The 27997-nt window shown below is 38.2% G+C and overlaps 1 protein-coding gene and 1 non-coding gene across 4 annotated transcripts in view; one reads left to right on the forward strand and one right to left on the reverse strand.

Moving 5' to 3' along the window:
- The window catches only part of LOC118893116 (monocarboxylate transporter 1-like), a 37189-nt gene extending 9839 nt beyond the window's left edge, over nt 1–27350 (reverse strand). The window contains exons 1-2 of one of the 3 annotated variants that reach the window (XM_036848333.1): nt 27208–27350; nt 603–863 (exon numbers count right to left, since the gene is read on the reverse strand). In XM_036848333.1, the coding sequence (XP_036704228.1) occupies nt 603–819 (217 nt within the window). In that variant the 5' untranslated portion in view covers nt 820–863; nt 27208–27350. Of the gene's footprint in view, nt 1–118; nt 141–602; nt 864–6084; nt 6178–27207 lie in introns of those variants that run through there. The other 2 variants (XM_036848342.1, XM_036848348.1) reach the window with 2 other exon arrangements.
- LOC118887719 lies at nt 19058–19164 on the forward strand. Its single transcript, XR_005018129.1, has one exon. It is a non-coding gene; the product is annotated as a U6 spliceosomal RNA (small nuclear RNA).
- Nucleotides 27351–27997: the final 647 nt, after the last annotated feature.

A 27997-nucleotide genomic window follows, 5' to 3' on the forward strand; every position in this document is an offset into this window, starting at 1 on the left:
GAGCAAGTCTGATCAAACTTCTGACTTAAGGGCATATTTACAAACTAGCTAAAATGTATTGTTTCTCACAGAAAACAACAACACAACCAAAACAGAACTACAAAACAAGAATGCCTACCATCACCACTTTTCTTCAACATTATACTGGAGGTCCGAGCCAGCAGTAAGACAGGGGGGGAAAAGGAGTAAGGAAATGAAGAAACCAAACTATCAGTATTTGCAGAAGATTTGTCTATCAGAAATTTTTGACAAAAAATCTACCAATAAACTATTGGAAATAACAAGAGTTTAGCAAGGTTACAGGATATATGATTAAAATACAAACATCAATGACCTTTCTATACCCAGCAGCCAATACAAAACACATTTTTAAAGAAAGTTATCCTTTATAATGACACCATTTTATAAGTGACCTAAGAGAGCACACAGCTGCTATGTAGATTTTATTGTTAAAGACAATGAAAAACATGACTCTAATCACATAACTCCAAGAACTAACGTTTCAAATATCTCACTGATAAAGGCATCAAGAACAAAAAGCACTTACTACAGAGCTTTTGTCTACCCATTGAAAGTTAAAAGAGCAGGTCATGAGTACTTACCTCCACCATACATGACAGCAAACGCGATGGAAGATAACCATGACACTTCGCTGGTGCTGGCTTTAAATATTTCTTCAATTTCTTTGTAAAATACAGTAATAGATTTGCCAAACGCACAAGAGAAGCCAATGGAAATGAAAGCTCCAACAACCACTGCCCACCCCCAGCCTCCATCTGGGGGCGTGTATCCAACTGGACCTCCGTTTGATGGTGGCATTGTAAGTAAAGATGAATTCTAAAATGCAGTTCAAATCCAAATATCTAAAGGGTATGAAATTAAAATAGTACATAACAAGTAGGTCAATAACAAAGCACTCCCATAAAATCCCTTACATTTATTAAATAAGTAAATAAAGGCATATAGCAATTTTCTAAATAAAAGGTGATTTCAAACATTAGATTCTCATTTAACGGGCTGGAAAGTTAGCTCAGTAAAGTTGGGTTTTCGTCTAGCTGCTTAGATTTAAGGTATTTTTTTTACTAATATGTGACTAGAAAGATTCCTAAACGATGGCTGACCAATACTGTTTAAACCTGCAAAATGAACCCTGATATCAGAGACTAGTAGTTTTAAACCAAAGATTTCCCCTTTTCTTCTTAAGCCCCAGCATTAGTGAAAAACATAGTTAGAAAATGAAATACAATGTGATTATGAATTACTAGCAGGTGGGAGAAGTTGAGAGCTAAACGGTTTACCAGTCTACTTTAGAGAAATTAAGTTCTCCTTTGATTTACTTAAACCAGCTTCTATTTTATGTCAAAATAAACCTTCCAACAATATGTTATCATACTCATTCTGGCCACCCTAACATTACCTGGAGTGATGTAGTACAGTATTAATACTGTACAGGTCAACAATGACAATAATATATTTTACTATTCCTTATTCTTTAATACAAATCCTACCTTCCTATCCATAGAAATCAACTTTTAAATAGCTCACCTTCTAACTAATTTAAACACTTCAAATATAATTTAGAAAGTGATCCTGTAGTGATTTAAAAAAAAACAACTCTTAGGAAGAGTTCTGCTTAAGAAGCTAAAAGACTAGGTTTTTTAAATAAAACTTTTATAGAAGTAAAGTTTCTAAAAGCTTTATAAAATTATAAAATTCCCAGGGTTTGCACAACTTTTGTTAGATTTATTCCAAGGTAGCTTTCATTACTCTTGTAGATGGTAATTAAAAAAAATCATTTTCTGTTAGTTGCTGGTGTATAAAGACACAATTGATTTGTTTAAATAATAGCTTTACTGAGATATAATTCACATATCATAAAATTCACCCTTTTAAAGTTTGTATTTCAGTGGTTTTCAGTATATTCACAAAACTGTACAACTATCATCACTAATATCAGAACATTTTCATCACCCCAGAAAGAAATCCTGTACCCATTAGCAATTAATTTTATTCCTGAATATTATTTTTGATGATATTATAAATTGAACTGTTTTCTTAATTTTACTTTTGGATTTTTCATTGCTCGTGTCTAGAAATACAATTGATTTTTGTATGTTAATTTTTTTAAAGTAGTATTTAATTAATTAATTAATTAATTATTTTTGGCTGCGTTGGGTTTTCATTGTTGCATGTGGGCTTTCTCTAGTTGCGGTGAGCATGGGCTACTCTTCATTGCAGTGCACGGGCTTCTCATTGCGGTGGCTTCTCTTGTTGCTGAGCATGGGCTCTAGGCACGTGGGCTTCAGTAGTTGTGGTGCATGGGCTCTGTAGTTGTGGCTCATGGGGTCTAGAGTGCAGGCTCAGTTGTTGTGGTGCACAGGCTCAGTTGTTCCATGGCACATGGGATCTTCCCAGACCAGGGCTCAAACCTGTGTCCCCTGTATTGGCAGGCAGATTCTTAACCACTGTGCCAACAGGGAAGTCCCTGTATGTTAATTTTGCAGCCTGCAAATTTGCTGAACTCATTTATCAGTTCTAATAGACTTATGTATATATATGTATATATGTGTGTGGATTCCTTAGGATCTTCTATTTACAAAATCATGTCATCTGTGATAGTTTTACATCTTCCTTTCATTGCCTAATTTCCTTGGGTAAAACCTCCAGTACACGTGGGTGATGTGAATGAATGAATGAATTGGACATCCTTGTGGAACAGTGGACATCTTGTCTATTTCTGACCTTACAGGGAAGTTTTCAGCATTTTACCATTAAGTATGATGTTACCTGTGGGTTTCTGTAGATGCCCTTTATTAAGTTTGAGAAGCTTCCTTCTATTCCTAGTTGTTGATTATTTTTATCGCGAAGGATATTGGATTGTAGCAAACTGTTTATGTGTCTATGAAGATGATCTTGTGGTTTGGGGCCTTTATTCTATTAATATGGTATGGTTTGACTGATTTTTATATGTTGAACCATTTATGAATTCCTTCACTCCTGAGGTAAGTCCCAATTTGTCATGATATAACCCATTTTATGTTGTTGGATTCTGTTTGCTCATATTTTGTTGAGGATTTTTACGTCCATATTTACCAGGGATAATGGTTTGCAGTTTTCTTCTCTTGTGATGTCTGTCTGGTTTTGGTAACAGGGTAATACTGGCTTCAAAGAACAAGCTGGGAAGTGTTCCCTCCTCTTTTGTTTTTTGGAAGAACTTGTAAAAGAGTGGTGTTAGTTCTTTAAATGTTTCATAGAATTCACCAGTGAAGCCATCTGGGCTTCAGGTTTTCTTTATGGGTAGTTTTTTGATGATTATGTCAATCTTTGTCTATATCTTCTTGAGTCATTTGATAGCTTGTGCCTTTCTAGAAATATGTTCATTTCATTTAGGTTATCTAATTTGTTGGTCTGCAATTGTTCATAGTATTCCTTTGTAATCCCTTTTTATTTCTATAAGGTTAGTAGTGATACATGAAGAGTTTAACCAACAGTACAATTAGAGGGAACAGGCCCCACAAAATTGACCTCACTTCTAACACCAATTGCAAATTTAGGCAGGGGGTCAGGGGGTGTGGAGCGGGGTGGTTTCCAAAACAGTTTTAGCAATTCAACAGGACTCACAGAATTCACTGAAAGCTATTATATTCATGATTTATTACAGGGAAAGGACACAGGTTGAAATTAGCCACAGGAAGAGATGCACAGAGTTTGGGAGAGGTTCAAGTGTGGAGCTTTTGATCATACTCTTTCCATGGGGTCATGGATAGCATTACCTTCTCCCACTTACAATGTGTGACAATATAGAGTACCACCAACCAGGGAAACTCACCTAAGCTTTTGGTGTCTAGAATTTAGTAGGGCTTGATCACATACTGCTCACGTGAGTGCTGACCTTTAGTCTCCAGCCCTTACTAGAGCCCTTACCAGGGGCTAATACTTTAGTCTCCAGTTCTTTTGGAGATTGGAAATAAGACAATATAGCTAAAGTGCCCAGCAAACAAAGACAGTCCTATCAGGCAGGACTTTTCAGAGGACTAGACATCATATCCCAGTAGCCAAGGACAAAGGCCAAACCTCTCTATTGGTAAGGTTAATTCTTCACTATACATAATGTATCCTCTTCCAGTTCTGATTTTAGTAATTTGAGTTCTCTATCTCTTTTCTTGGTTAGTCTAGCTAAAAGTTTGTCAAATTTATTGATTTTTTCAAAGAACCAAACTTTTGGTTTTATTGATTTTCTCTATTGTTTTTGTACTTTCTAGTTCATTTATTTCTGTTCTAATCTTCGTTATTTCCTTCCCTCTATTAACTTTGCATTTAATTTACCCTTTTTTTCTTGTTACTTATGGTAAAAGTTTCAGTTATTATTATTATTTTTTTAGAGACTTCTTCCCAACAGGATGGAAATTAAATTAAATTAAATTTTATTTTAATTTATTTATTTTTGGTTGTGCTGGGTCTTCGTTGCTGCATGTGGGCCTTCTCTAGTTGCATCGAGCGGGGGCTACTCTTCGTTGTGGTGCATGGGCTTCTCATTGTGGTGGCTTCTCTTGTTGCGGAGCACGGGCTGTAGGCATGCGGGCTTCAGTAGTTGTGGCACGTGTGCTCAGTAGTTGTGGCATGTGGGCTCTAGAGAGCAGGCTCAGTAGTTGTAGCGCACGGGCTTAGTTGCTCCGCAGCATGTGGGATCTTCCCGGACCAGGGATCAAACCTATGTCCCCTGCATTGGCAGGTGGATTCTTAACCACTGTGCCACCAGAGAAGTCCCAAAAGTTTCAGTTATTGATTTGAGATTTTTTTCTTTTTAAATATAGATGTATACAGCTATAAATTTCCTGCTAGGCATTGTTTTAGCTGTATTCCAGAAATTTTGGTATTTTGTAATTTGTTTTTATTCATCTCAGTGTGTTTTCTAATTTCCTTTATAATTTATTCTTTGAACCATTGGTTATTTAGGAATGTGTTGTTAATTTCCACATATTTGCTCATTTGCCAAATTTTCTTTTGTTGTTCATTTCTGATTTTACTTCATTATGATCAGAGAACATACTCAGTCCTTTCAAATGTACTGAGACTTGTTTTATGGCCTAATAGATGGTCTATCCTGGAAAATGTTCCATGTGTACTTGAGAAGAATGTGTATTCTGCTGTTGTTGGGTAAAATGTTCTATGGATGTTTGTTAGATTTATTTGGTTTATACTTGGTACATACTTGGTTGTTCAAGTCTTCTATTTCCTGGTTGATTTTCTGCCTAGTTATTTTATTGAAGTTCTGTTGAAATCTTCAACTATTGTTATTGAATTGTCTGTTTCTCTCTTTATTTCCGTCAGTTTTGGCTTCATCTATTTTGGGGCTCTGTGGTTAGGTGTATATATGTTTATAATTGTTATGTCTTCATAATGGATTGACCTTTTATCATTATAAAATGTCTTTGTGTCTAAAAACAATTTTGTCTTAAAGTCTATTTGGCCTAGGTTTCTTTGGTTACTGTCTGCATGGCATATTTTTTTTTTCATCTGTATACTCTAAAGCAGTTTGTGTCTTTGAATCTATAATGTGCCTCTTGTAGACAGCATAGGGTTGGATCCAATTTGCCAGTCACTGCTTTTTGATTGAAGTGTTTAATCTATTTACATTTAATTTAATTACTGATAAGGTAGGACTTAGGTCTGCTGTTTTACTATTTGTTTTCTCTGTCTTATGTCTTTTTTGTTTTTCTATGTCTCCATCACTGCCTTCTTTTATGTTAAATAGATTTTGTGTGCCCCTTTAATTACCTCGTTTCTTTTACTATGTTTTTTGTTATTTTCTTAGTGGTTGTCCTGTGGATTACAATTAACATCTTAACTTAAAACAGTCTAGTATAGTTTAATACCAATTTAATTGCAATAGTATACAAAAACTTTGCTCCTGTACAGTCTCCCCCTTCACACTATTGTCTTACAAATTACATCTTTATATACTATAAGCCCATTAAAAATTGTATAATTATTGCTTTTAAATCAGATAGAAGGGAAAAAAAGTGTTTACAAAGAAAAAAATACATTCATACTGTCTTATTGTATATTTACCTATGTAGTTACCTTTACTGGTGTTCTTTATTTTTTCCCATGTGGATTCAAGTTACTGTGTAGTGTCCTTTCAATTCAGCCTGAAGGACACTCTTTGGTATTTCTTGTAGGGAAGGCCTGCTGGCAACAAATTCTCTCAGTTTTTATCTGGGAATGTCTTAATCTCCCCTTCATTTTGAAGGATAATTTTGCTGGATATAGAATTCTGGGTTGACAGTCTTTTTCTTTCAGCACTTTGGGTATTGTCCCATTGCTTTCTGGCTTCTATGGTCTCTAAAGAAAAATCAGCTGTTACTCTTATTGAGTATACTTGGTTTGTGATAAGTTGCTTCTCTCTTGTTGCTTTCAAGATTCTCTCTTTGTCTTTGTCTCTGAGGTTCTATTTATTTTTCATTCATTTTTCTTTTTTTCCCTTAGATTTGATAATCTCAGTTGACCTATATTCAGGTTTACTGATTCTTCTGCCAGCTCAAGTCTGCTTTTGAGCCCCTCTTACAAATTTTTCATTCAGTTATTGTACTTTTCAGCTCCAGAATTTCTATTTGTCTCTTTTTTTTTTTGTAATAACTATCTCTTATAAATATTCTCTATTTGGTGAGACGCTCTTCTCATAATTTCTTTTAGTTCTTTAGACATGGTTTTAATTCTTTGAAAAAATTTATAATACCTAAATTAAAGCCTTTGTCTAGTAAGTCCAATGTCTAGGCTTCCTTGGGGATAGTTTCTATTAAATGACTTTTCTCTCTGTGTATAGACCATACTTTCCAGTTTCTTTGTGTGTCACATAGTTTGCTGTTTTTGTTGTTGAAAACTGGACATTTAAAATAATATGATGTGGCTGCACCCCAATGTTCATTGCAGCACTATTTACAATAGCCAGGACATGGAAGCAACCTAAATGTCCATCAACAGAGGAATGGATAAAGAAGATGTGGTACATATATGCAATGGAATATTACTCAGCCATAAGAAGGAACAAAATTGGGTCATTTGTAGAGATGTGGATGGACCTAGAGACTGTCATACAGAGTAAGTCAGAAGAGAAAAACAAATGTCATATATTGACACATATATGTGGAATCTAGAAAAATGGTATAGATGATCTTATTTGCAAAACAGAAATAGAGACACAGACGTAGAGAACAAATGTATGGACACCAAGGGAGGAAGCGGGGGTGGGATGAATTGGGAGATTGGGATTGACATATATACACTATTGAAACTATGTATAAAATAGGTAACTCATGAAAACCTACTGTGTAGCTCAGGGAACTCTACTCAGTGCTCTGTGGTGACCTAAAAGGGAAGGAAATCCAAAAAGGAGCGGATATATGTATACGCATAGCTGATTCACTTTGCTGTACAGTAGAAACTAACACAACATTGTAAAGCAACTATACTCCAATAAAAATAAATTTAAAAAAATAAAATAATACGATGCGGCAACTGTGGAAATCAGATTCCCTCCCTCCCCAGGGCTAGTTGTTATTGCTATTGGTTGTTCATGTTGATACTACTCCTATTGCCTTTTGTTTGTTTAATGAATTTCCTAAATAAATTCTGTGAAGTTTGTATTTTTTGTCATATGTGGCTATTGAAATCTTGCTTGGTTAGCTTAGTGATCAGCCAACGATTGGACAAAAATTTCCTTAAAATGCCTTGAATCAGTATATCTCCCAGGCTTCACCAAAGGGTATTATGTGTATGTTCAGGCATGCTTTCAATTTTCCAGCAGGCAGCTTACACTTCTGCCTTAGCTTTCAATTCCTGCTTGTATAGAGCTTCAAGTTCAGTCAGAGGAGGGAGATTCAGGCCTTCTCAGGTATTTCCTGAGCATGGGCACAGTGTGCACATGTGCATGACCTTCTAGCATCCTGGGAATATGTCAGAGCTTTTCAAAGCCCTCTATGGACGTCTCACTTCCTAGCTTTTGCTTTGAAGTGTTTGGTCAGCTTTTTGTTTGCCCCAATTGTTTTTCCAACTCAGGCAGCTGAGATTTCAAATAATTGCCCCGATTGTTTTCAACAAATGTCCTGGGGAAAAAGCTGTTTGCACTGAGCAAGCTCTGAATCAGGTCAAAGAAAGACAAGCCCTGTGAGTGGGGGTTTCGAGGAAACTGCCAGACGTGTTGAATAATGATAATTCTCTAAGAATGAGGCTTTTTTGAAGGTTCCAAACCATTCTGCCCCCACCAGTGGTTACTACACTGCTGATTTTCATGGCTCCTATGATCGTGAGGTTTTTTGTTTCAATTCTACTAGAGTTGGGGAGATGAGAACTGGAATAGATCATGTTAAAACACCACAAATCAGACATTCCTGGTGGCGCAGTGGTTAAGAATCTGCCTGCCAATGCAGGGGACACGGGTTCGAGCCCTGGTCCAGGAAGATCCCACATGCTATGGGGCAACTAAGCCCGTGCACCACAACTACTGAGCCTGCACTCTATAGAGTCCTTGAGCCACAGCTACTGAGCCCACGTGCCTAGAGCCCATGCTCTGCAATGAAAAGTAGCCCCTGCTCACCGCAACTAGAGAAAGCCCGTGTGCAGCAACAAAGACCCAATGTGCCAAAAATAAAATATAAGTTAATTAATTAATTTTAAAAAACCCCACCACAAATCTTGCTGTTCTGAGATTCAGTTGTTTCTTGAATATATTCTCTTTGGATTATTGCAAGCCTCTGGTTAATTTTGAGTTTTGAAAAGTTGATTTTTTTTTTTTTACCAATTTTTTATTGCTCTTATGAAAGAGCAGAATTTCAGAGGACCTTACTCCACCATTCCAGAAGTACCACTACAATTGATTTTTGTATACAGTAGTCCCCCTTTATCTGCAGTTTTGTTTTCTGCAGTTTCAGTTACCCATGGTCAACTGTGGTCTGAAAATATTAAGTGGAAAATTCCAGAAATAAACAATTTATAAGTTTAAATTGCATGCTGTGCTGAGAAGCATGATAAATCTCACACCATCCCACTCCTTCCTGCCTGGGATGTGCATCATTCCTGTGCCAGCGTATCCACGTTGTATATGCTACCAGCTCATTAGTCACTTAGTAGCTGTCTCAGTTTTCAGATCGATTTTCATGGTATCGCAGTGCTTGTGCTGAAGTAACCCTCATTTTACTTAATAAGTAAAATAATGGGGCTTCCCTGGTGGTGCAGTGGTTGAGAATCTGCCTGCCAATGCAGGGGACACGGGTTCGAGCCCTGGTCTGGGAAGATCCCACATGCCACGGAGCAAATAGTCCCGTGAGCCACAACTACTGAGCCTGCGTGTCTGGAGCCTGTGCTCCGCAACAAGAGAGGCCGTGATAGTGAGAGGCCCGCGCACCGCGATGAAGAGTGGCCCCCACTTGCCGCAACTAGAGAAAGCCCTCACACAGAAACGAAGACCCAACACAGCCAAAAATAAATAAATAAATTAATTAATTAATTAATTTTAAAAAATGTTTAAAAAAAAAATAAGTAAAATAATGTATATAGTGTTTCATCATCAAGAAAAGTATTTACTCCAGAGTTTGGCAGATACATTATCAGATTTAGGAAGTTTTATTCCTGGTTCATTAAGAATTTATTTTAAATCCATTGACCATTGAATTCAGGTTTTGTTTTTTGTTTTTTTTTCATAATACCTTCACAAGGCATTTCTTCTTTCATCTGTACAAGTAGTGAGTAACATTTATAGATCTTTTACATGTTAAACCACCCTTGAATTCCTAGAATATGCCCAACTTGGTAACAATATACATCTTTTTAATACATTTCTAAGTTAAATTTGTTAATATTTTGTTTGGATTTTTTGAAGTGTGTCCATAAAGTATTTGGAAATATAATTTTCCCTTCTCATATTGTCCTTTTCTGATTTCAGTCATAAAGTGAGTTAGGAGATGTTCTCTTTTTTCCTCCTCTCAGGAGAGATTATATAAGACTAGAATGATCTAGTCTTTGTAAGTTTGGTAGAATTTACTGGTAATACTATTTGGGCACTTTATTTTCTTTTTGGAAGATTTCATGTCATCTCCTTCAATTTTCTTAACAATTATAGGTCTATTCATTCCTTCTATTGCATTTTGAGTCTGTCTTTTTAGGGTATTTTTCTATAGCTTCTTCCATTTTGTCAAAGTTTTCAAATTACTGGCATAGAATTTTTATATTTTAATCTCTTTATGGGTATAGGTATATCCTCTTTATCATTGATATTTGTGCCTTCTTTCCCCCCCTTTAATCTCAGGAATTTATCTATCTTATAAGTTTTCTTCAAAGAACATTTTCACAAGAACCTCTCTGTCCTGAACAGGTTTTTCCTCCAATTGCAGGGCTTGGCCCTATACTTGTGCTAGTATATTTAGTTATATCACCCCCTAGATGTTTTCTAATTGTTGAATATATTGTTCAGTGTTTAATACATTGGATCCTTAAAGCTGTCCATTTATCTTTATTTCAAAAATCTGAACATATGGCCAGCATATACTTGATTGATGGTAAAATTTAAATGTTAATAGCATACCCATAAAAAAGAACATTCTCAGTTTTATCTATATTTTGATACTTTCCCCTTATTTCATTGATTTCCGTTACTACTTTTTATCATCATTTGTATTCCTACATATTTGGAATTTATTCTATTCCTTTTCAAACATAAGATGGCTACTTAGCTGATTAATTTTTAGCCCTAAATTTTTTCTAATATGAGCATTTAAGACTACAAATTTTCCTCTATTTATCACTTTTACTGCATACCATGTAGTTTTATATACAGTATTTTTACTATTGTTTGTTCTAAGTGTTTTAAAAATTTCCATTGTGACTTCTTCTTTGACCCAGAGTTATTCAGGGGTTTTTAACTCTCCAAAGGAAATCTTTTGTTTGACTTTATTGACTTATACTTAACAACACTGTGGTAAGATGACAAGGTTGGTACAATTCAATTTTTTGATATTTTATAAGACTGGCATTTATGGGCTGGTACATTAATTTTTGAAAATATTTCATGTATGCTTGAAAAGAATATACATGTTCTAGCTGTTGGGTTGAATTATTTATTTGTTGAATCAAACTTTTGTTTTTTCAAATCTTCTAAATCTTTACTAGTTTTCTATTTTCTGCTTCATCTATCAATAACTGAAGAGAAGTATGTTGAAATCTCCTAATGACGATGTGTTTCTCAATTTTTCCATGTTGTTCTTTTGGTAATGCTTATGAACTTAGGTGGTTGATCTTAATCTCTGAGAAACTTGAAGGCCTAAACTGAGGGCACTTTCTTCCAGAAAAAAAATTTGCATCTCCCAGAAGCTAGGAATGCTATGGACCTGGATGATTTTAGCCAGGATTCCTGGCTTAATGTGGGAGCTAAGGTTAGATTTCCTTTGCTGCTGATCCCAGGCTTACCTCCCAATTACTAGCCCAAGTATGCAAGGCATAGCACAAAGTAAATTCAATTCAAATATCTGAGTGACTTCAGTTTACTAAAAGCAATAAAAATTGAAATATGGTTCCTGCTCCCAAAGAATTTATAATTTAGTGGCAGATAATGGAAGCTATTACCATTATAGATACTATTTTTTAATTATCTATTTTGTGCTAGATACTTTCACCAGGCTTATATGACAAGTTTCTTGTGTCCTTGCCTGGACATTAATTTCTTCGTTCATTGTTCAAATTGTTGAAAATGCACTCTCAAGTGGTTTCTTTTTTATCTTCTCTCTGGATTGTCTTCCTTTCTTGCAGGCCATTCACTCCTTTTCAGTTTGATTGTTACTCCATTTCTTCTGCCTATTTTGTTAATCAGGCTGGCAAGTGACCAAAAACTTAACTCAATCTGACTTGACCAAAAAGAAGATGTTTTTGGCTCATGTAACCAAGAAATCTAAGGCAGTGGTTCTGGCTTTAGGCACAGCTTGATACAAGGACCAAATGATCTGGTCAGGGGTATTTCCCTATTTGTGGTTCTACTTTCTTCTGTGTTGATTTCACTTTCAAGTAGGTCCTCAACTCACTGAGGCAAGAAGACTGCCAGTAACTCCAAGCCTACATACTTTCCATAAAATCCCAGCTTCGTTCCAGGCAACAGAAGTCCCAGAATGTTCACTTTGGCAACATAATTAGCTTTAAGTAAATACTTGGTTTGGTCAGGTCTAATCACTGTGTGAGCCTTGACTGGCTGGATCTATTTCATATGCCTAATTCTGAAGCCTGGGGTCCAGTCACAGAACAGATAGACTGGAAAGCCAGAGTTTTTAAATGCTACAAAGGCCTATATAATTTATCCTAACTTCATCTCCTACCTTTGTCCCTCCTGGCTTATACCACTCCTGCTATACTGGCCTTCTTACTATCTTTAAGGATGTCAAGCACACTTGCCCTTCAGGGTTTCTGAATTTACGGTTATCACTGCCTAGAATTTTGTTAACCCAGATATCACTTCAATTAAATCTTTGTTCAAATGTTCCCATATCAGGGAGCCTTTTCTGGATCATCCTAGATCAATCCTAGATCAACCTCCCACTTCCCACTCCTTACCTTGCTTTGTTTTTCTCCATGGTACCTATCTAAAAGAATATATAAAATAACAGCAAATACTCATATAGTGCTTTCTATGCAGCAGGCATTAGATTAAGCACTTTACTTGATTAATTTAATGCTCTAACAACCCTATGAAGTAAGTACTATTACTACTCCCAATTTAGAGTTGAGCAAACAGAGAACAGAAAGGTTAAGGAACTTATTCAGGACATGGCAGAGCTGGGATTCAAACGTAATCAGAATGGCTCCCAAGTTTGTGCTTTTAACTACTAGACCACATTACCTCTTATTGTTGTCAGTCTCTCCACACCAAAAAATAAGCTGCATGAAAACAGGGACTTTTTATAGTGATATATCTCTAGCCCTTTGGCATGTAATAATAGATACTCAACAAATATTTGATGAACAAATAAAAGATGCCAATATAGCCAGAAGGGAAAATGGATCCTTAAACATGTACTACACACAGGCTGCCCTAAATTAACACTGCAAACTGAGAGCTTATCTGTTCCAGTGGTTTCCTTATCATCTATGTGATGACTCAATTGCATAGTTCCAGCTAGCCAGTCCAGAATCTGGGGGTCATCCTTCTCTCATTTGCCCTCATGTCCCATATCTAATCAATATGAATAGCTCTGTATTTATCCTCCTCTCCACCCTCACAGCCACTGTACCTTAGATCAGGTCACCAGTCTCTCATGGGTTAATGCAATAGCCTCCTAACTGGTTTCCCTACTTTCCACCTTTTGGTCTCCCCTTTTCATTCTCCACACTGCAGTCCAAGTGATCTTCTGAAAGTAAAGCCTGATCATTTTGCTCTTTTTCTTAAAATTCTTCTATGGCTCCAGATATATCACCCTCCGAATAATTTATCAAAGCATTCAAAACCTGTTCTAATCTCACCATTGTTTGCCTCTTCAACTTTATCTCTTCCTGATTTCCATCACACACTATGCTCCAGCCTTAATGGAGTACTTGAACTTCTTCAAAGTGCCATCCTCTCTCATCCTCTGCCTTTTGCACATTTCTGTTCCTTGTGCCTAGTTCTGGCTCTCCCATCACTTGGCTAACTGCTATTTGTCTTTCAGGTCTCATTTTTCCTGAACTGCCAGGGGCAGGCTTGTCATCTCTGCTATGTGCACCCATAGGACCCCAGTCTTACTTCTATCATAACACCTACATTGTAGTATAATTTGTTTGCCCGGCTCTCCCATTAAACTGTGTATGCTCTTGTGAGCAGACACCATATCTATTGTGTTCAATGATATACTTCCATTATCTAGAATAGGTTCTGGCAGATACCAGGCAAATATATTATTTGGAAAATTAAATGAAGCCCCATTTAATTGGTGAAGATGTGCCTAAAGTTGTTAAACAGTAGAGCCCATATCCAAATTCAAGTGAGTCTGGTTCCAAAACACATGTACTTTAATGTACAGACCCTTTTTAAAAGAGGAAAGATAAAAATTCTTCTGGATCGCTGGGTTGATAAAATTATTTTATTTATAATGCTACTTACATATGTACATATTAGATATAGTAATACTAAACAAAAGCACTACAAACATTAATTTATAATTATATAATTGTAATTTATAATTAATTATAAATTAATGCTGTGATCAGATTAGTGCTGTCATAGTGAATATGCTTATCCTATTATATACTTTTTCTCTAAACTAATATTGAATTTGTTTTTACATAGTTTAGAGTATGACATAAAATCATCTGGTCTACATTTGTATAAACCCATCATTTAAATATTAAGTATTCATCCATATTCTTCACTAGCCTGCATCATTAAATCCATACTATTTGGTACCTGTATTAATTTTAATCAAATACAAATGCGAAGTACTTTCCTTTTAAAACAATGGTCATCCACAATATCCAGAAAATACTTTATCTATTTTAGATTGTCGAGTAAAAACAAATACAAGATACGAAAATTTCTCCTACAGAACTAGTTATCCCTAATAATATGTACACATGAACACAAATATCTAAGACATATTTTGTAATCTCATTTAAACAGATACACACACACACCCCAAGGCAATGCCACCACAAAAAGCAGGAGCCTGGGCAAACTTTTCAGACTCCTCCTGTTCCTCCAGAAGGATCTGAGACTTCTTCAACAATATTCCTTAAGAGGCTCTGGCCTTGTTCCAAACTTCCCCAGGGTCTCCTGGTCAGATAAACAGGACTGGGATATGACCAAGGCCAGCAAGTTCCACTAGGATAGTCCTGTTTACAGGAGCTCAGACACAATCAGATTGTTTCAAGTCCTTTAAAGTGATTTGGCACAAATAGCCCAGATATCTCCTCCTAACATTTACAACTTTCTAAGTAGCTGCTCAAGCCCAGAAATTGATGGAATCAAATCAGAACATGAAAGCACCATTACTCTATGGCCTGGTAGCAATTACAGATTCATCTCCTTCAGAGATTTCCGTTTATTTTGACTGTTCATCAGAATGGGTAAGATTATACCATGAAATTATTAGAAATACAATTTTCCGCCCATTCCCATTCACTGACGGAGACAAACAAGGATAAGTGAAAGTCCTCGAGTGAGTATAGGACATATCGTAAATTTCACCTGCAGAAGAGATATGATTGATGTAAGAGCCATTTCAAAGTTTCCCCAATGCCACTGGGCCCTCATCTCCCAAAGCATGATTCATCCTTGGTAAAGGTCTCTGTTGGTCCTGGTTGGTTCTGATGCAGGAATTTGGTCCCTAGCTTAGTTTCTGTTTTGCTCAGGAAAATACTGTCACATCCCATAATGTCCTTTGCCTGGGGTCTTTTAGATAGAGCTACCAAATTAATTCTCTTCCACAACTACAGGCTTTTTATAAGAATCACATTTGGTGTAAGAAAGAAAAAAACATCAAGCAAAATTCTTTGCTGATATAATGTCCTAAATTATACCATTATATCCTCTCTTAATCTCTTAGATTTACTTTGAAAGGAACTAAGTGTGTGTACAAGTGGCTCCCAAGCCTGTGGTCTTCAACCATTTTGCCCCAAAATGAACTTTGGAAACTGTACTTCCTTACACATTGACTACTAAACTGTATAAGTTTGATAGTTGCAAACATGTAATTTCTGGCATATTGTATATTGTGTTATATGTGCGTTAAATATATCATTGTCAAAACCTTGGCACTTGGGCTTCCCTGGTGGCGCAGTGGTTGAGAATCTGCCTGCCAATGCAGGGGACACGGGTTCGAGCCCTGGTCTGGGAAGATCCCACATGCCGCGGAGCAACTGGGCCCGTAAGCCACAATTACTGAGCCTGCGCGTCTGGAGCCTGTGCTCCGCAACAAGAGAGGCCGCGATAGTGAGAGGCCCGCGCACCGCGATGAAGAGTGGCCCCGCTTGCCACAACTAGAGAAAGCCCTCGCACAGAAAAGAAGACCCAACACAGCCATAAATAAAAACAAACAAACAAAACAAACAAACAAACCTTGGCACTTGGGCTCATTCAGTTTACGGAAAATGGCCACTATATAACTGGCCAGTCCTCACTATCAGAAAAGGTGTGACCTCATTTGAATTTGAAAGGTAATAGAATATGTCACCCCAAAATATGCTATTTGGTATATTGTTTATTTTGAATTAAAGTAACTTAAGCAACAGCCGGTACAAGATGGACATTCTGACCTCCTTTGTCCCCAATAGCAGGAAATCTCCCATTCGAAAGTTACCCTCCCAGTACCAGGAGGATAGCAGGCATCCTTATTATCAGAGATAGTGAGTTTAGGGCCGAGAAGGCTGTATAAACAAACCTTGTTACTTCTTCACTAATATGCCACCCAAGCCCAAATGCTTTCTCTTGTCAATTCTTCACAGATATATTATTTCCTTGTCTAAAAGGTATAAAAGCTGCCTGCGTAGGTTACTTCTTTGAGTGTCATATTTTTTTCAATAAATTTATTTATTTATTTATCTTTTTTAGTTTTGGCTGCATTGGGTCTTCGTTGCTGCACACAGTCTTTCTCTAGTTGCTCCAAGTGGGGGCTACTCTTTGTTGCGGTGGCTTCTCTTGTTGCGGAGCACAGGCTCTAGGCACGCGGGCTTCATTAGTTGTGACACGTGGGTTCGGTAGTTGTGGCTTGCAGGCTCTAGAGCACAGGCTCAGTAGTTGTGGTGCACAGGCTTAGTTGCTCCACGGCATGTGGGATCTTCCTGGACCAGGGGTCGAACCCGTGTCCCCTGCATTGGGAGGCAGATTCTTAACCACTGCGCCACCAGGGAAGTCTCAAGTGTTATATTTTTGTGGGCTTGCATATGTATGAAATTAACTGTTTTTCTGCTGTTCATCTGCCTTATGTCAATTTATTTATTATTTAATTATTAGACCAACCACAGAGCTTAGAAGGTAAGAAGGGAAAAGTTTTCCTTCCCTACAAATTCAAAGCAGTGAGTTGAAAAACATTCCTGTTACAACCTATTCCTGTCTCCTTCAAAATTCTCTCTCTGGAGCTATGCATTCTGGGTTTTTCCCTTTATTTGGATTGTTCCCCAAAGATTTTTATAGCATGGAACAGCACACCAGGGTAAGAACAGAGATGAGTGAGGTAGTCTTTCTTTTGTAAAGAAGGAGAAGGGAATAGATAAACAAGGACTTACTGTATAGCATAGGGAACTATATTCAGTATTTTGTAATAACCTATAATGGAAAAGAATCTGAAAAAGTGTATGTGTATATATATATATATATATACACATACATATACATATATACACACACACATACACACAGTATATGAATCACTTTGCTATAGACCTGAAACACAATATTGAAAATCAACTATACTTCAATAAGAAATTTTTAAAAAATGATGGAGAAGGGGATTTGCATAAAATGAGTCAGTTAAATAAGTCCTGAGGCATCCAGTCTCATCTTAGGAGAGCTCATTCTAAATTCAGGGTACATATTGAAACTGAGGATTTGCAAAATAATTCCATAAAAACGTATACCACCATCTGAAAATGAAGACTACCTGTCCCAGAGCATTTCACCTACGTATGCTGAAGGTAGGATAATAAAAATATCTCCAAGATTTCTAAAATTTCCATTTGAGTTAATAGAAGCTAAAACAACTCAGTTCAAAGGAAACAATCTGGGTTCTGAGGTTAAACAGAAATGCTCCATGGCATGAATTTCACAAATTTTTTTCTGAATTAAGAGTAAAAAAACATTAAAGGTTAATTAATCTCAGAATATTTACACTTAAATTTACATACATACTCCGTGATACTAGAGCTGTTTGATGCAGTAAGGTTCAGTTGGAACAGCTAATGTAATACTTGTTGAATGTGATTAAACTTTGAGCTTAATTGCCGGTTATGATTTCTCACAATTTCTTTTATTTATTTATTTGTTTGTTTGTTTATTTATATATTTTTGGCCATGCCACTTGGCTTACGGGATCTCAGTTCCCCGACCAGTGATTGAACCCGGGCCACAGCAGTGAAAGCGCCGAGTCCTAACCACTAGACCACCAGGGAACTCCCACAATTTGCTTTTTAAGGTCACAATTTTTGGTCACCAAGAACTGTTTCATCAGTTTTAATAATAACACTGTCTTGTATTAAAAACTTTATTCCACAGTGTCAAAATTAAATTTAAAACTGCAAGTATCTTCAGGAAGAAAAAGATTCAGAGAGAAGAAGAAAGGGAATAAAATACGAGCATTCAAAAGAAAAATTATGGATAAAAAAATTCAAAACCTAGACGCGGACTCAACACAATTCTGCCAAATTACCAAATTCCTGTCTTTGTTATTTGAAATTTTTTATTTTGGCATGATTTCTAAATACCAATTTTCTTCACATTTTAGAAAGGACATAAAAATCTGAAGTAATAGTGAAGAAAGGGAAGTTAGAGACTGTGTCCTTTGAAGTCCTTTACACTATACAGGAGAATTTTGTTCAGTAGAATTCCAGATTATAATCTAGACTATAATCTATAAACATTGTTTTCTGTAATCCAAAGTAGACTCTCCAAAACCTAAATACACTATTTTTTATTTATTAATATATGACTGATTTTGTCCCAGGGTTTGAAGCACAAATGTACTGACTACTTTAAAATAATAAATAAACAGGTACGGAGTTAGGGTTATGGTCATCTACATTACTCCTTTTGAATAGAAATGCTAGTATACCACTGCTGGTATCTACTTCACACCTAGTTCTTTCAGGCCAAGTTGGGAAAATAAGTAGTCACAAGGAGGAAGACAGCAGAGAAAGTTGTTTTTCCTTTTCTTGAAAAAAAAAAAAAAAAAGTATGACTTGAACTGCTTACTGAAATATTTAACACTATAATTAGCTTCATAATTTTTAATAGTTTTATAGTTGGTTTTATTAAAAGTATCTCATAGGTTTTTATGAATAAAGACTAAAATTTTACCTCTATGCTTTACTCATCATTCTTAAAGTTTTCATCCCAGTGCTTGCTTCGGCAGCACATATACTAAAATTGGAATGATACAGAGAAGATTAGCATGGCCCTGGGGCAAGGATGACACACAAATTCGTGAAGTGTTCCATATTTTTGTGGGATAGAAGGGTGGGAGGGAGAAGCAAGAGGGAGGAGATATGGGGGTATATGTGTATGTATAGCTGATTCACTTTGTTATAAAGCAGAAACTAACACACCATTGTAAAGCAATTATACTCCAATAAAGATGTTAAAAAAATTTTTTTTCATCCCAAATTCAAGACAATTACATTTGTCTCCTTTCAGTTCTTTCCTGTATACATAATTGTTTAATATCCATCACTGAGTCTGAACATCATTATTACTACTACATCTGAGCCCACTACTTCAAAGAAGTAACAAAGTTGTTTTTGTAAAGTACCTGATAATCCACAAAAGACTAATAAATTAAGTATTGTTTGTCTAACATAAGCACTACTTACACTAAGCACAGATAAATAGTTATTTGCAAAGTTGTTTTAAAGGGCATTTCTGGACACTAAAAAAGTATCAAAAATGAAATTTTGTTACCTCAAAATACGATTATAGGTTAAACTTAAGTCTTTAAATGCTGACGATGTAAGTCCTAGAATATACTGTCAGTAAAACAAAAATCACTTTATAATACACTTACAGTAATTTCAACAATCTATTTTACTTTCCTAAAAAAAAATACAGTAAACTGTTAATCTGCTCCCCTTAGGGGGCTGTTTTCTGTATGAAAAATGTCAAACATCAGCAAGGTGCAATCACAACAGAGCGAGGTAAAATTGTGCATTTCTAATTTGCATCCTAAATCTGAATCATCAACCTCTAGAGAGGTTACCGGCAATTGGCATGACAAAGGCCTACACCTTAGAGGGAATTACTGAAGACAAGGTTTGGTGCTAATTTAAATAAAGTAACAGATATTACTGGATCCACAAGAAGAGAGAATTCCATGGGTCACGGTAATTAGCCAAAAAGTTGCTCAAGACACACTGTTCCATTTAACTATGCATTATGGGAACTTCAAAGACAGCTACTACCTTAGAAACTTACAACAGAGGAGAGAAAGTAAGCAAAAATAATACAAGTGTAAAGATTCACATAATACAAAAAATACAGTGGAGGGACTTCCCTGGTGGTCCAGTGGGTAAGAGTCCATGCTCCCAAAGCACGGGCCCTGGGTTTGATCCCTGGTTGGGGAACTAGATCCCACATCCATGCCACAAGAAGTCTGCATGCCACAACTAAGAGTCCACATGCTGCAACTAAAAGATCCCATGTGCCGCAATTAAGACCTGGCGCAGCCTAAATAAATAAATATTTTTTAAAAATACAATGGAGGGCTTCCCTGGTGGCGCAGTGGTTGGGAGTCTGCCTGCCAATGCAGGGGACACAGGTTTGAGCCCTGGTCTGGGAGGATCCCACATGCCGCGGGGCAGCTGGGCCCGTGAGCCACAACTACTGAGCCTGCGCATCTGGAGCCTGTGCTCTGCAACAAGAGAGGCCGCGATAGTGAGAGGCCCGCGCACTGTGATGAAGAGTGGCCCCCACTTGCCGCAACTGGAGAAAGCCCTCGCACAGAAACGAAGACCCAACACAGCCATAAATAAATAAATAAATAAATAAAGGAGTTCCTTAAAAAAAAAAAAAAAAATACAATGGAGACAAGGGATAGGTAGGATTTGAGGAGAAAATGGAATTTCTATGGACAAAGTCACGGAGAATCAAGAATGGGGTAGAACTCAGGATGAGTCAAAGGAAGAGGGAAAAAAGTTTAAAAGAGTTTAAAGATTAGAAGGTTACAGTGGCCCTGTGCCCAACTTTTCATAGGATGGGAAGCAAAGCTTGAGAAACCTGATGTTGTTTTGGGCAGAGTGCGTATAGCAACAGATCAAAGAAAAAGAGGAAGAAAACGTGCTCTCAGCTGTCAGGGGATCTTGCTGAGTTGCTTTTGTCTTGCAGGCTTCTGTTGGGTTTGGTGTTTCCTCCCGGAAGACGGCTGCGTGGGCTTTGAGGAGGCTTGCTCCCTGCCAGATGGGTGATAGAAGTCTAAACATGAAGAAGGGTCTTGGTGCTCTGGCCAGGTGTCAGGCCTGAACCTCTGAGGTGGGAGAGCCGAGTTCAGGACATTGGACCACCAAAGACCTCCTGGCCCCACGTAATATCAACTGGCGAGAGCTCTCAGAGATCTCTGTCTCAACGCTAAGACCCAGTTCCACTCAACAACCGCAACCTCCAGTGCTGGACACCCCATGCCAAACAAATAGCAAGACAGGAACACAACTCCACCCATTAGCAGAGAGGCTGCCTAAAATCATAATAAGGTCAGAAACACCCCAAAACACACCACCGGACGCAGCCCTGCTCACCAGAAAGAAAAGATCCAGCCTAATCCACCAGAACACAGGCGCCAGTCCCCTCCACCAGGAAGCCTACACAACCCACTGAACCAACCTTACCCACTGGGAGCCGACACCAAAAACAACAGGGAACTGCAAACCTGCAGCCTGAGAAAAGGAGACCCCAAACACAGTAAGTTAAGCAAAATGAGAAGACAGAAAAATATGCAGCAGATGAAGGAGCTAGGTAAAAACCCACCAGACCAAACAAATGAAGAGGAAATAGGCAGTCTACCTGAAAAAGAATTCAGAGTTATGATAGTAAAGATGACCCAAAATTTTGGAAACAGAATGGAGAAAATACAAGAAACGTTTAACAAGGACCTAGAAGAACTAAAGAGCAAACAAACAATGAAGAATAACACAATAAATGAAATTAAAAATTCTCTAGAAGGAATCAATAGCAGAATAACTGAGGCAGAAGAACGGATAAGTGACCTGCAAGATAAAATAGTGGAAATAATTACTGCAGAGCAGAATAAAGAAAAAAGAATGAAATGAATTGAGGACAGTCTCAGAGACCTCTGGGGCAACAGTAAACGTACCAATATTTGAATTATAGGGGTCTCAAAGAAGAGAAAAAGAAAGGGACTGAGAAAATATTTGAAGAGATTATAGTTGAAAACTTCCTTAATATGGGAAAGGAAATAATCAAGTCCAGGAAGCACAGAGAGTCCCATGCAGGATAAACCCAAGGAGAAACACGCCAAGACACATATTAATCAAACTCTCAAAAATTAAATACAAAGAAAAAATATTAAAAGTGGCAAGGGAAAAGCAACAAATAACATACAAGGGAATCCCCATAAGGTTAACAGCTGATCTTTCAGCAGAAACTCTGCAAGCCAGAAGGGAGTGGCAGGACATATTTAAAGGGATGAAAGGGAAAAACCTACAACCAAGATTACTCTACCCAGCAAGGATCTCATTCAGAGTTGATGGAGAAATTAAAACCTTTACAGACAAGCAAAAGCTAAGAGAATTCAGCACCACCAAACCAGCTTTACAACAAAGGCTAAAGGTACTTCTCTAAGTGGGAAACACAAGAGAAGGAAAAGACCTACAATAACAAACCCAAAACAATTAAGAAAATGGTAACAGTAACATACATATCAATAATTACCTTAAATGTAAATGGATTAAGTGCGCCAACCAAAAGACATAGACTGGCTGAATGGATACAAAAACAGGACCCGTATATAAGCTGTCTACAAGAGACCCACTTCAGACCTAGGGACACATACAGACTGAAAGTGAGGGGATGGAAAAAGATATTCCATGCAAATGGAAATCAAAAGAAAGCTGGAGTAGCAATTCTCATATCAGACAAAATAGACTTTAAAATAAAGACTATTACAAGAGACAAAGAAGGACACTACATAATGATCAAGCGATCAATCCAAGAAGAAGATATAACAATTGTAAATATTTATGCACCCAACATAGAAGCACCTCAATACATAAGGCAAATGCTAACAGCCATAAAAGGGGAAATTGACAGCAACACAATAATAGTAGGGGACTTTAACACCCCACTTTCACCAATGGACAGATCATCCAAAATGAAAATAAATAAGAAAACACAAGCTTTAAATGACACATTAAACAAGATGGACTTAATTCATATATATAGGACATTCCATCCAAAAACAACAGAATACACTTTCTTTTCAAGTGCTCATGGAACATTCTCCAGGATAGATCATATCTTGGGTCACAAACCATGCCTTGGTAAATTTAAGAAAATTGAAATCGTATCAAGTATCTTTTCTGACCACAACGCTGTAAGACTAGATATCAATTACAGGAAAAAAACTGTAAGAAATACAAACACAAGGAGGCTAAACAATACACTACTAAATAACCAAGAGATCACTGAAGAAATCAAAGAGGAAATCAAAAAATACCTAGAAACAAATGACAGTGAAAACACGACAGCCCAAAACCTATGGGATTCAGCAAAAGCAGTTCTAAGAGGGAAGTTTATAGCAATACAATCCTACCTCAAGAAACAAGAAACATCTCAAATAAATAACCTAAACTTACACCTAAAGCAATTAGAGGAAGAAGAAAAAAAAAAATCCAAAGTTAGCAGAAGGAAAGAAATCATAAAGATCAGATCAGAAATAAATGAAAAAGAAATGAAGGAAACGATAGCAAAGATCAGTAAAGCCAAAAGTTGGTTCTTTGAAAAGATAAACAAAATTGATAAACCATTAGCCAGACTCATCAAGAAAAAAAGGGAGAAGACTCAAATCAACAGAATTAGAAATGAAAAAGGAGAAGTAACAACTGACACTGCAGAAGTACAAGGGATCATGAGAGATTGCTACAAGCAACTACATGCCAATAAAATAGACAACCTGGAAGAAATGAACAAATTCTTAGAAAAGCACAACCTTCCAAGACTGAGCCAGGAAGAAATAGAAAATATGAACAGACCAATCACAAGCACTGAAATTGAAACTGTGATTAAAAATCTTCCACAAAAAAAAAAAAAAAAAAAAATCTTCCACAAACAAAAGCCCAGGACCAGAGGGCTTCACAGGCAAATTCTATCAAACATTTAGAGAAGAGCTAACACCTATCCTTCTCAAACTCTTCCAAAATATTGCAGAGGGAGGAACACTCCCAAACTCATTCTATAAGGCCACCATCACCCTGATACCAAAACCAGACAAGGATGTCACAAAAAAAGAAAACTACAGGCCAATATCACTGATGAACATAGATGCATAACTCCTCAACAAAATACTAGCAAACAGAATCCAGCAGCACATTAAAAGGATCATACACCATGATCAAGTGGGGTTTATTCCAGGAATGCAAGGATTCTTCAATATATGTAAATCAATCAATGTGATACACCATATTAACAAATTGAAGGAGAAAAACCATATGAGCATCTCAATAGATGCAGAAAAAGCTTTTGACAAAATTCAACACCGACTTATGATAAAAAACCCTCCAGAAAGTAGGCACAGAGGGAACTTACCTCAATATAATAAAGGTCATATATGACAAACCAACAGCCAACATCATTCTCAATGGTGAAAAACTGAAACCATTTCCACTAAGATCAGGAAAAAGACAAGGTTGCCCACTCTCATCAATATTATTCAACATAGTTTTGGAAGTTTTAGGCACAGCAATCAGAGACAAAAAAGAAATAATAGCAATCCAAATCAGAAAAGAAGAAGTATAATTGTCGCTGTTTGCAGATGACACGATACTATACACAGAGAATCCTAAAGATGTTACTAGAAAAATACTAGAGCTAATCAATGAATTTGGTAAAGTAGCAGGATACAAAATTAATGCACAGAAATCTCTTGCATCTCTATACAATAATGATGAAAAATGTGAAAGAGAAATTAAGGAAACACTCCCATTTACCACTGCAACAAAAAGAATAAAATACCTAGGACTAAACCTATCTAAGGAGACAAAAGACCTGTAGGCAGAAAACTATAAGACAGTGATGAAAGAAATTAAAGATGATAAAAACAGATGGAGAGATATACCATGTTCTTGGAGTGGAAGAATCAACATTGTGAAAATGACTATACTACCCAAAGCAATCTACAGATTCAGTGCAATCCCTATCAAACTACGACTGGCATTTTTCACAGAACTAGAACAAAAAATTTCACAATTTGTATGGAAACACAAAAGACCGCAAATAGCCAAAGCAATCTTGAGAAAGAAAAACAGAGCTGGAGGAATCAGGCTCCCTGACTTCAGACTATACTACAAAGCTACAGTAATCAAGACAGTATGGTACTGGCACAAAAACAGAAATATAGATCAATGGAACAGGGTAGAAAGCCCAGAGATAAACCCACACACATATGGTCACCTTATCTTTGATAAAGGAGGCAAGGATATACAATGGAGAAAAGACAGCCTCTTCAATAAGTGGTGCTGGGAAAACTGGACAGCTACATATGAAAGAATGAAATTAGAATACTCCCTAACACCATACACAAAAATAAAATGGATTAAAGACCTAAATGTAAGGTCAGACACTATAAAACTCTTAGAGGAAAACATAGGCAGAACACTCTATGACATAAATCACAGCAAGATCCTTTTTGACACACCTCCTAGAGAAATGGAAATAAAAACAAAAATAAACAAATGGGACCTAATGAAACTTAAAAGCTTTTGTACAGCAAAGGAAACCGTAAACAAGACCAAAGGACAACCCTCAGAATGGGAGAAAATATTTGCAAAAGAAGCAACTGACAAAGGATTCATCTCCAAAATATACAAGGAGTTCATGCAGTTCAATATCAAAAAAACAAACAACCCAATCCAAAAATGAGCAGAAGACCTAAACAGACATTTCTCCAAAGAAGATATACAGATTGCCAACAAACACATGAAAGGATGCTCAACATCACTAATCATTAGAGAAATGCAAATCAAAACTACAATGAGTTATCACCTCACACAGGTCAGAATGGCCATCATCAAAAAAATCTACAAACAGTAAGTGCTGGAGAGGGTGTGGAGAAAAGGGAACCCTCTTGTGCTGTTGGTGGGAATGTAAATTGATACAGCCACTCTGGAGAACACCTTAAAGAACTAAAAATAGAATTACCATATGACCCAGCAATCCCAATACTGGGCATATACCCTGAGAAAACCATAATTCAAAAAGACTCATGTACCACAGTGTTCACTGCAGCACTATTTACAATAGCCAGGACATGGAAGCAACCTAAGTGTCCACTGACAGATGACTGGATAAAGAAGATGTGACACATATATACAAGGGAATATTACTCAGCCATAAAAAGAAACGAAATTGAGTTATTTGTAGTGAGGTGGATGGGCCTAGAATCTGTCATACAGAGTGAAGTAAGTCAGAAAGAGAAAAACAAATACCGTATGCTAACATATATATATGGAATCTAAAAAAAAAAAAAAAAAAGTTCTGAAGAACCTAGGGGCAGGACAGGAATAAAGATGCAGACGTAGAGAATGGACTTGCAAACACCGGGAGGAGGAAGGGTAAGCTGGGACGAAGTGAGAGAGTGGCATGGACATATATACACTACCAAATGTAAAATAGATAGCTAGTGGGAAGCAGTCGCATAGCACAGGGAGATCAGCTCCGTGCTTTGTGTCCACCTAGAGGGGTGGGATAGGGAGGGTGGGAGGGAGACACAAGAGGGAGGAGATATGGGGATATATGTATATGTATAGCTGATTCACTTTGTTATTCAGCAGAAACTGACACAACAATGTAAAGCAATTATACTCCAATAAAGATGTTAAAAAAAAAAAAAAGGTTACCGGTGGCATGCCACAACGCCAAAACAACCTCCCACCCCATATCACCCCCCACCCCCACCCCTCGCTCAGGCACAACCTGGCCTAGAGATCCTGGAGACAAGTGGTTAATCAACGCTATCAGATTTTATAGCCTCAGGTCATTACTCTTCCGGATGGAAAGCATCCCCAGTGGGGATGAAGAGATTTCCCCCCAGGTCACCACGATCTCACTCATCTCCCCGCGCCGGTGACCGGGACACTTGGCCGGGACACCTGTCCGACGCACCTCCTTCACCAACCGCTCGCTGCTCCGCGGCGCTGCAGCCACGAAGCCCTCGCAGGGCCGCCCCCCGCCCCCCGGAAACCAAGCTCTCCGTTCCCCGAGGCTCCCTCCCACCCCGCCCAAGCAGCCAGGGCTCCCAGCGCGCCACCCGCTGTTACCCATCTAACCGTTGTGCGCGGGTCGCGGCGCCGCGTGAGCGTGACGTGACGTGACGGGGCGGCTCGGGGCGGCGCTCCTCTCGGCGCCAAGCGCCCACCACGCGGTGGGAGTTCGCCAGACACTGTGGGGAGGGGTGGGCGCCGCCGCCTTATACCGCGCCGGCGGGAGCATGCACGCAGGGGGCGGAGTTGGCCCTACGGGCCCCCGCCCCCTCCGCCCGCCCTCACAGCGCTGACTTCTGTGTGGTTCCGCCTCGGCCGCCGGCGTCGGCTCCCGTTCCCGTCGGGTGTTCCCCCGCAACGTCGCGCTCACCACTACGCGTGCGGGACGCCGATGTCGGCCTCACCCTCAGTCTCTGGCGGAGGAAAGGGGAAACCGCTAAGGACGGATGGGGCGTGCCCCCCGGGGCCTGACTCAGGTGTGGGGGGAGATGGGCGCGCGGAAGAGCGGGGAAGTGACTGGAAGTGGGGGACTGGGCGGGGTTTGAGTGGACGCGGGTGCACCTCCGACCCGGGAAGAGGCCGAGGGCTAGAGGTTAAGAGCGTGGGCTGTGGGCTCGCTGCTTGAGTTCCGTGACCTCGGGGAAGTCGCTCAAACCCTCAGGGCCTGTTTCCTGCTCCCTAAAATGTCAACAGTAGTAGAAGCGACCTCATTTAGATTTCCATGGTCTTTGAGGTACACAGAAGTCAGGAAAGAAGAGCGGGTAAGAGGATGGCAAGATTGGTCCAAGAGGGGGAGGGTGTGTGTGCGTGTGTGTGTGTGTGTGTGTGTGTGTGTGTAAAAGATGGAGAAATGAAG

The sequence above is a fragment of the Balaenoptera musculus genome, chromosome 1 (genome assembly GCF_009873245.2).
Source record: "Balaenoptera musculus isolate JJ_BM4_2016_0621 chromosome 1, mBalMus1.pri.v3, whole genome shotgun sequence".
Taxonomy (NCBI): domain Eukaryota; kingdom Metazoa; phylum Chordata; class Mammalia; order Artiodactyla; family Balaenopteridae; genus Balaenoptera; species Balaenoptera musculus.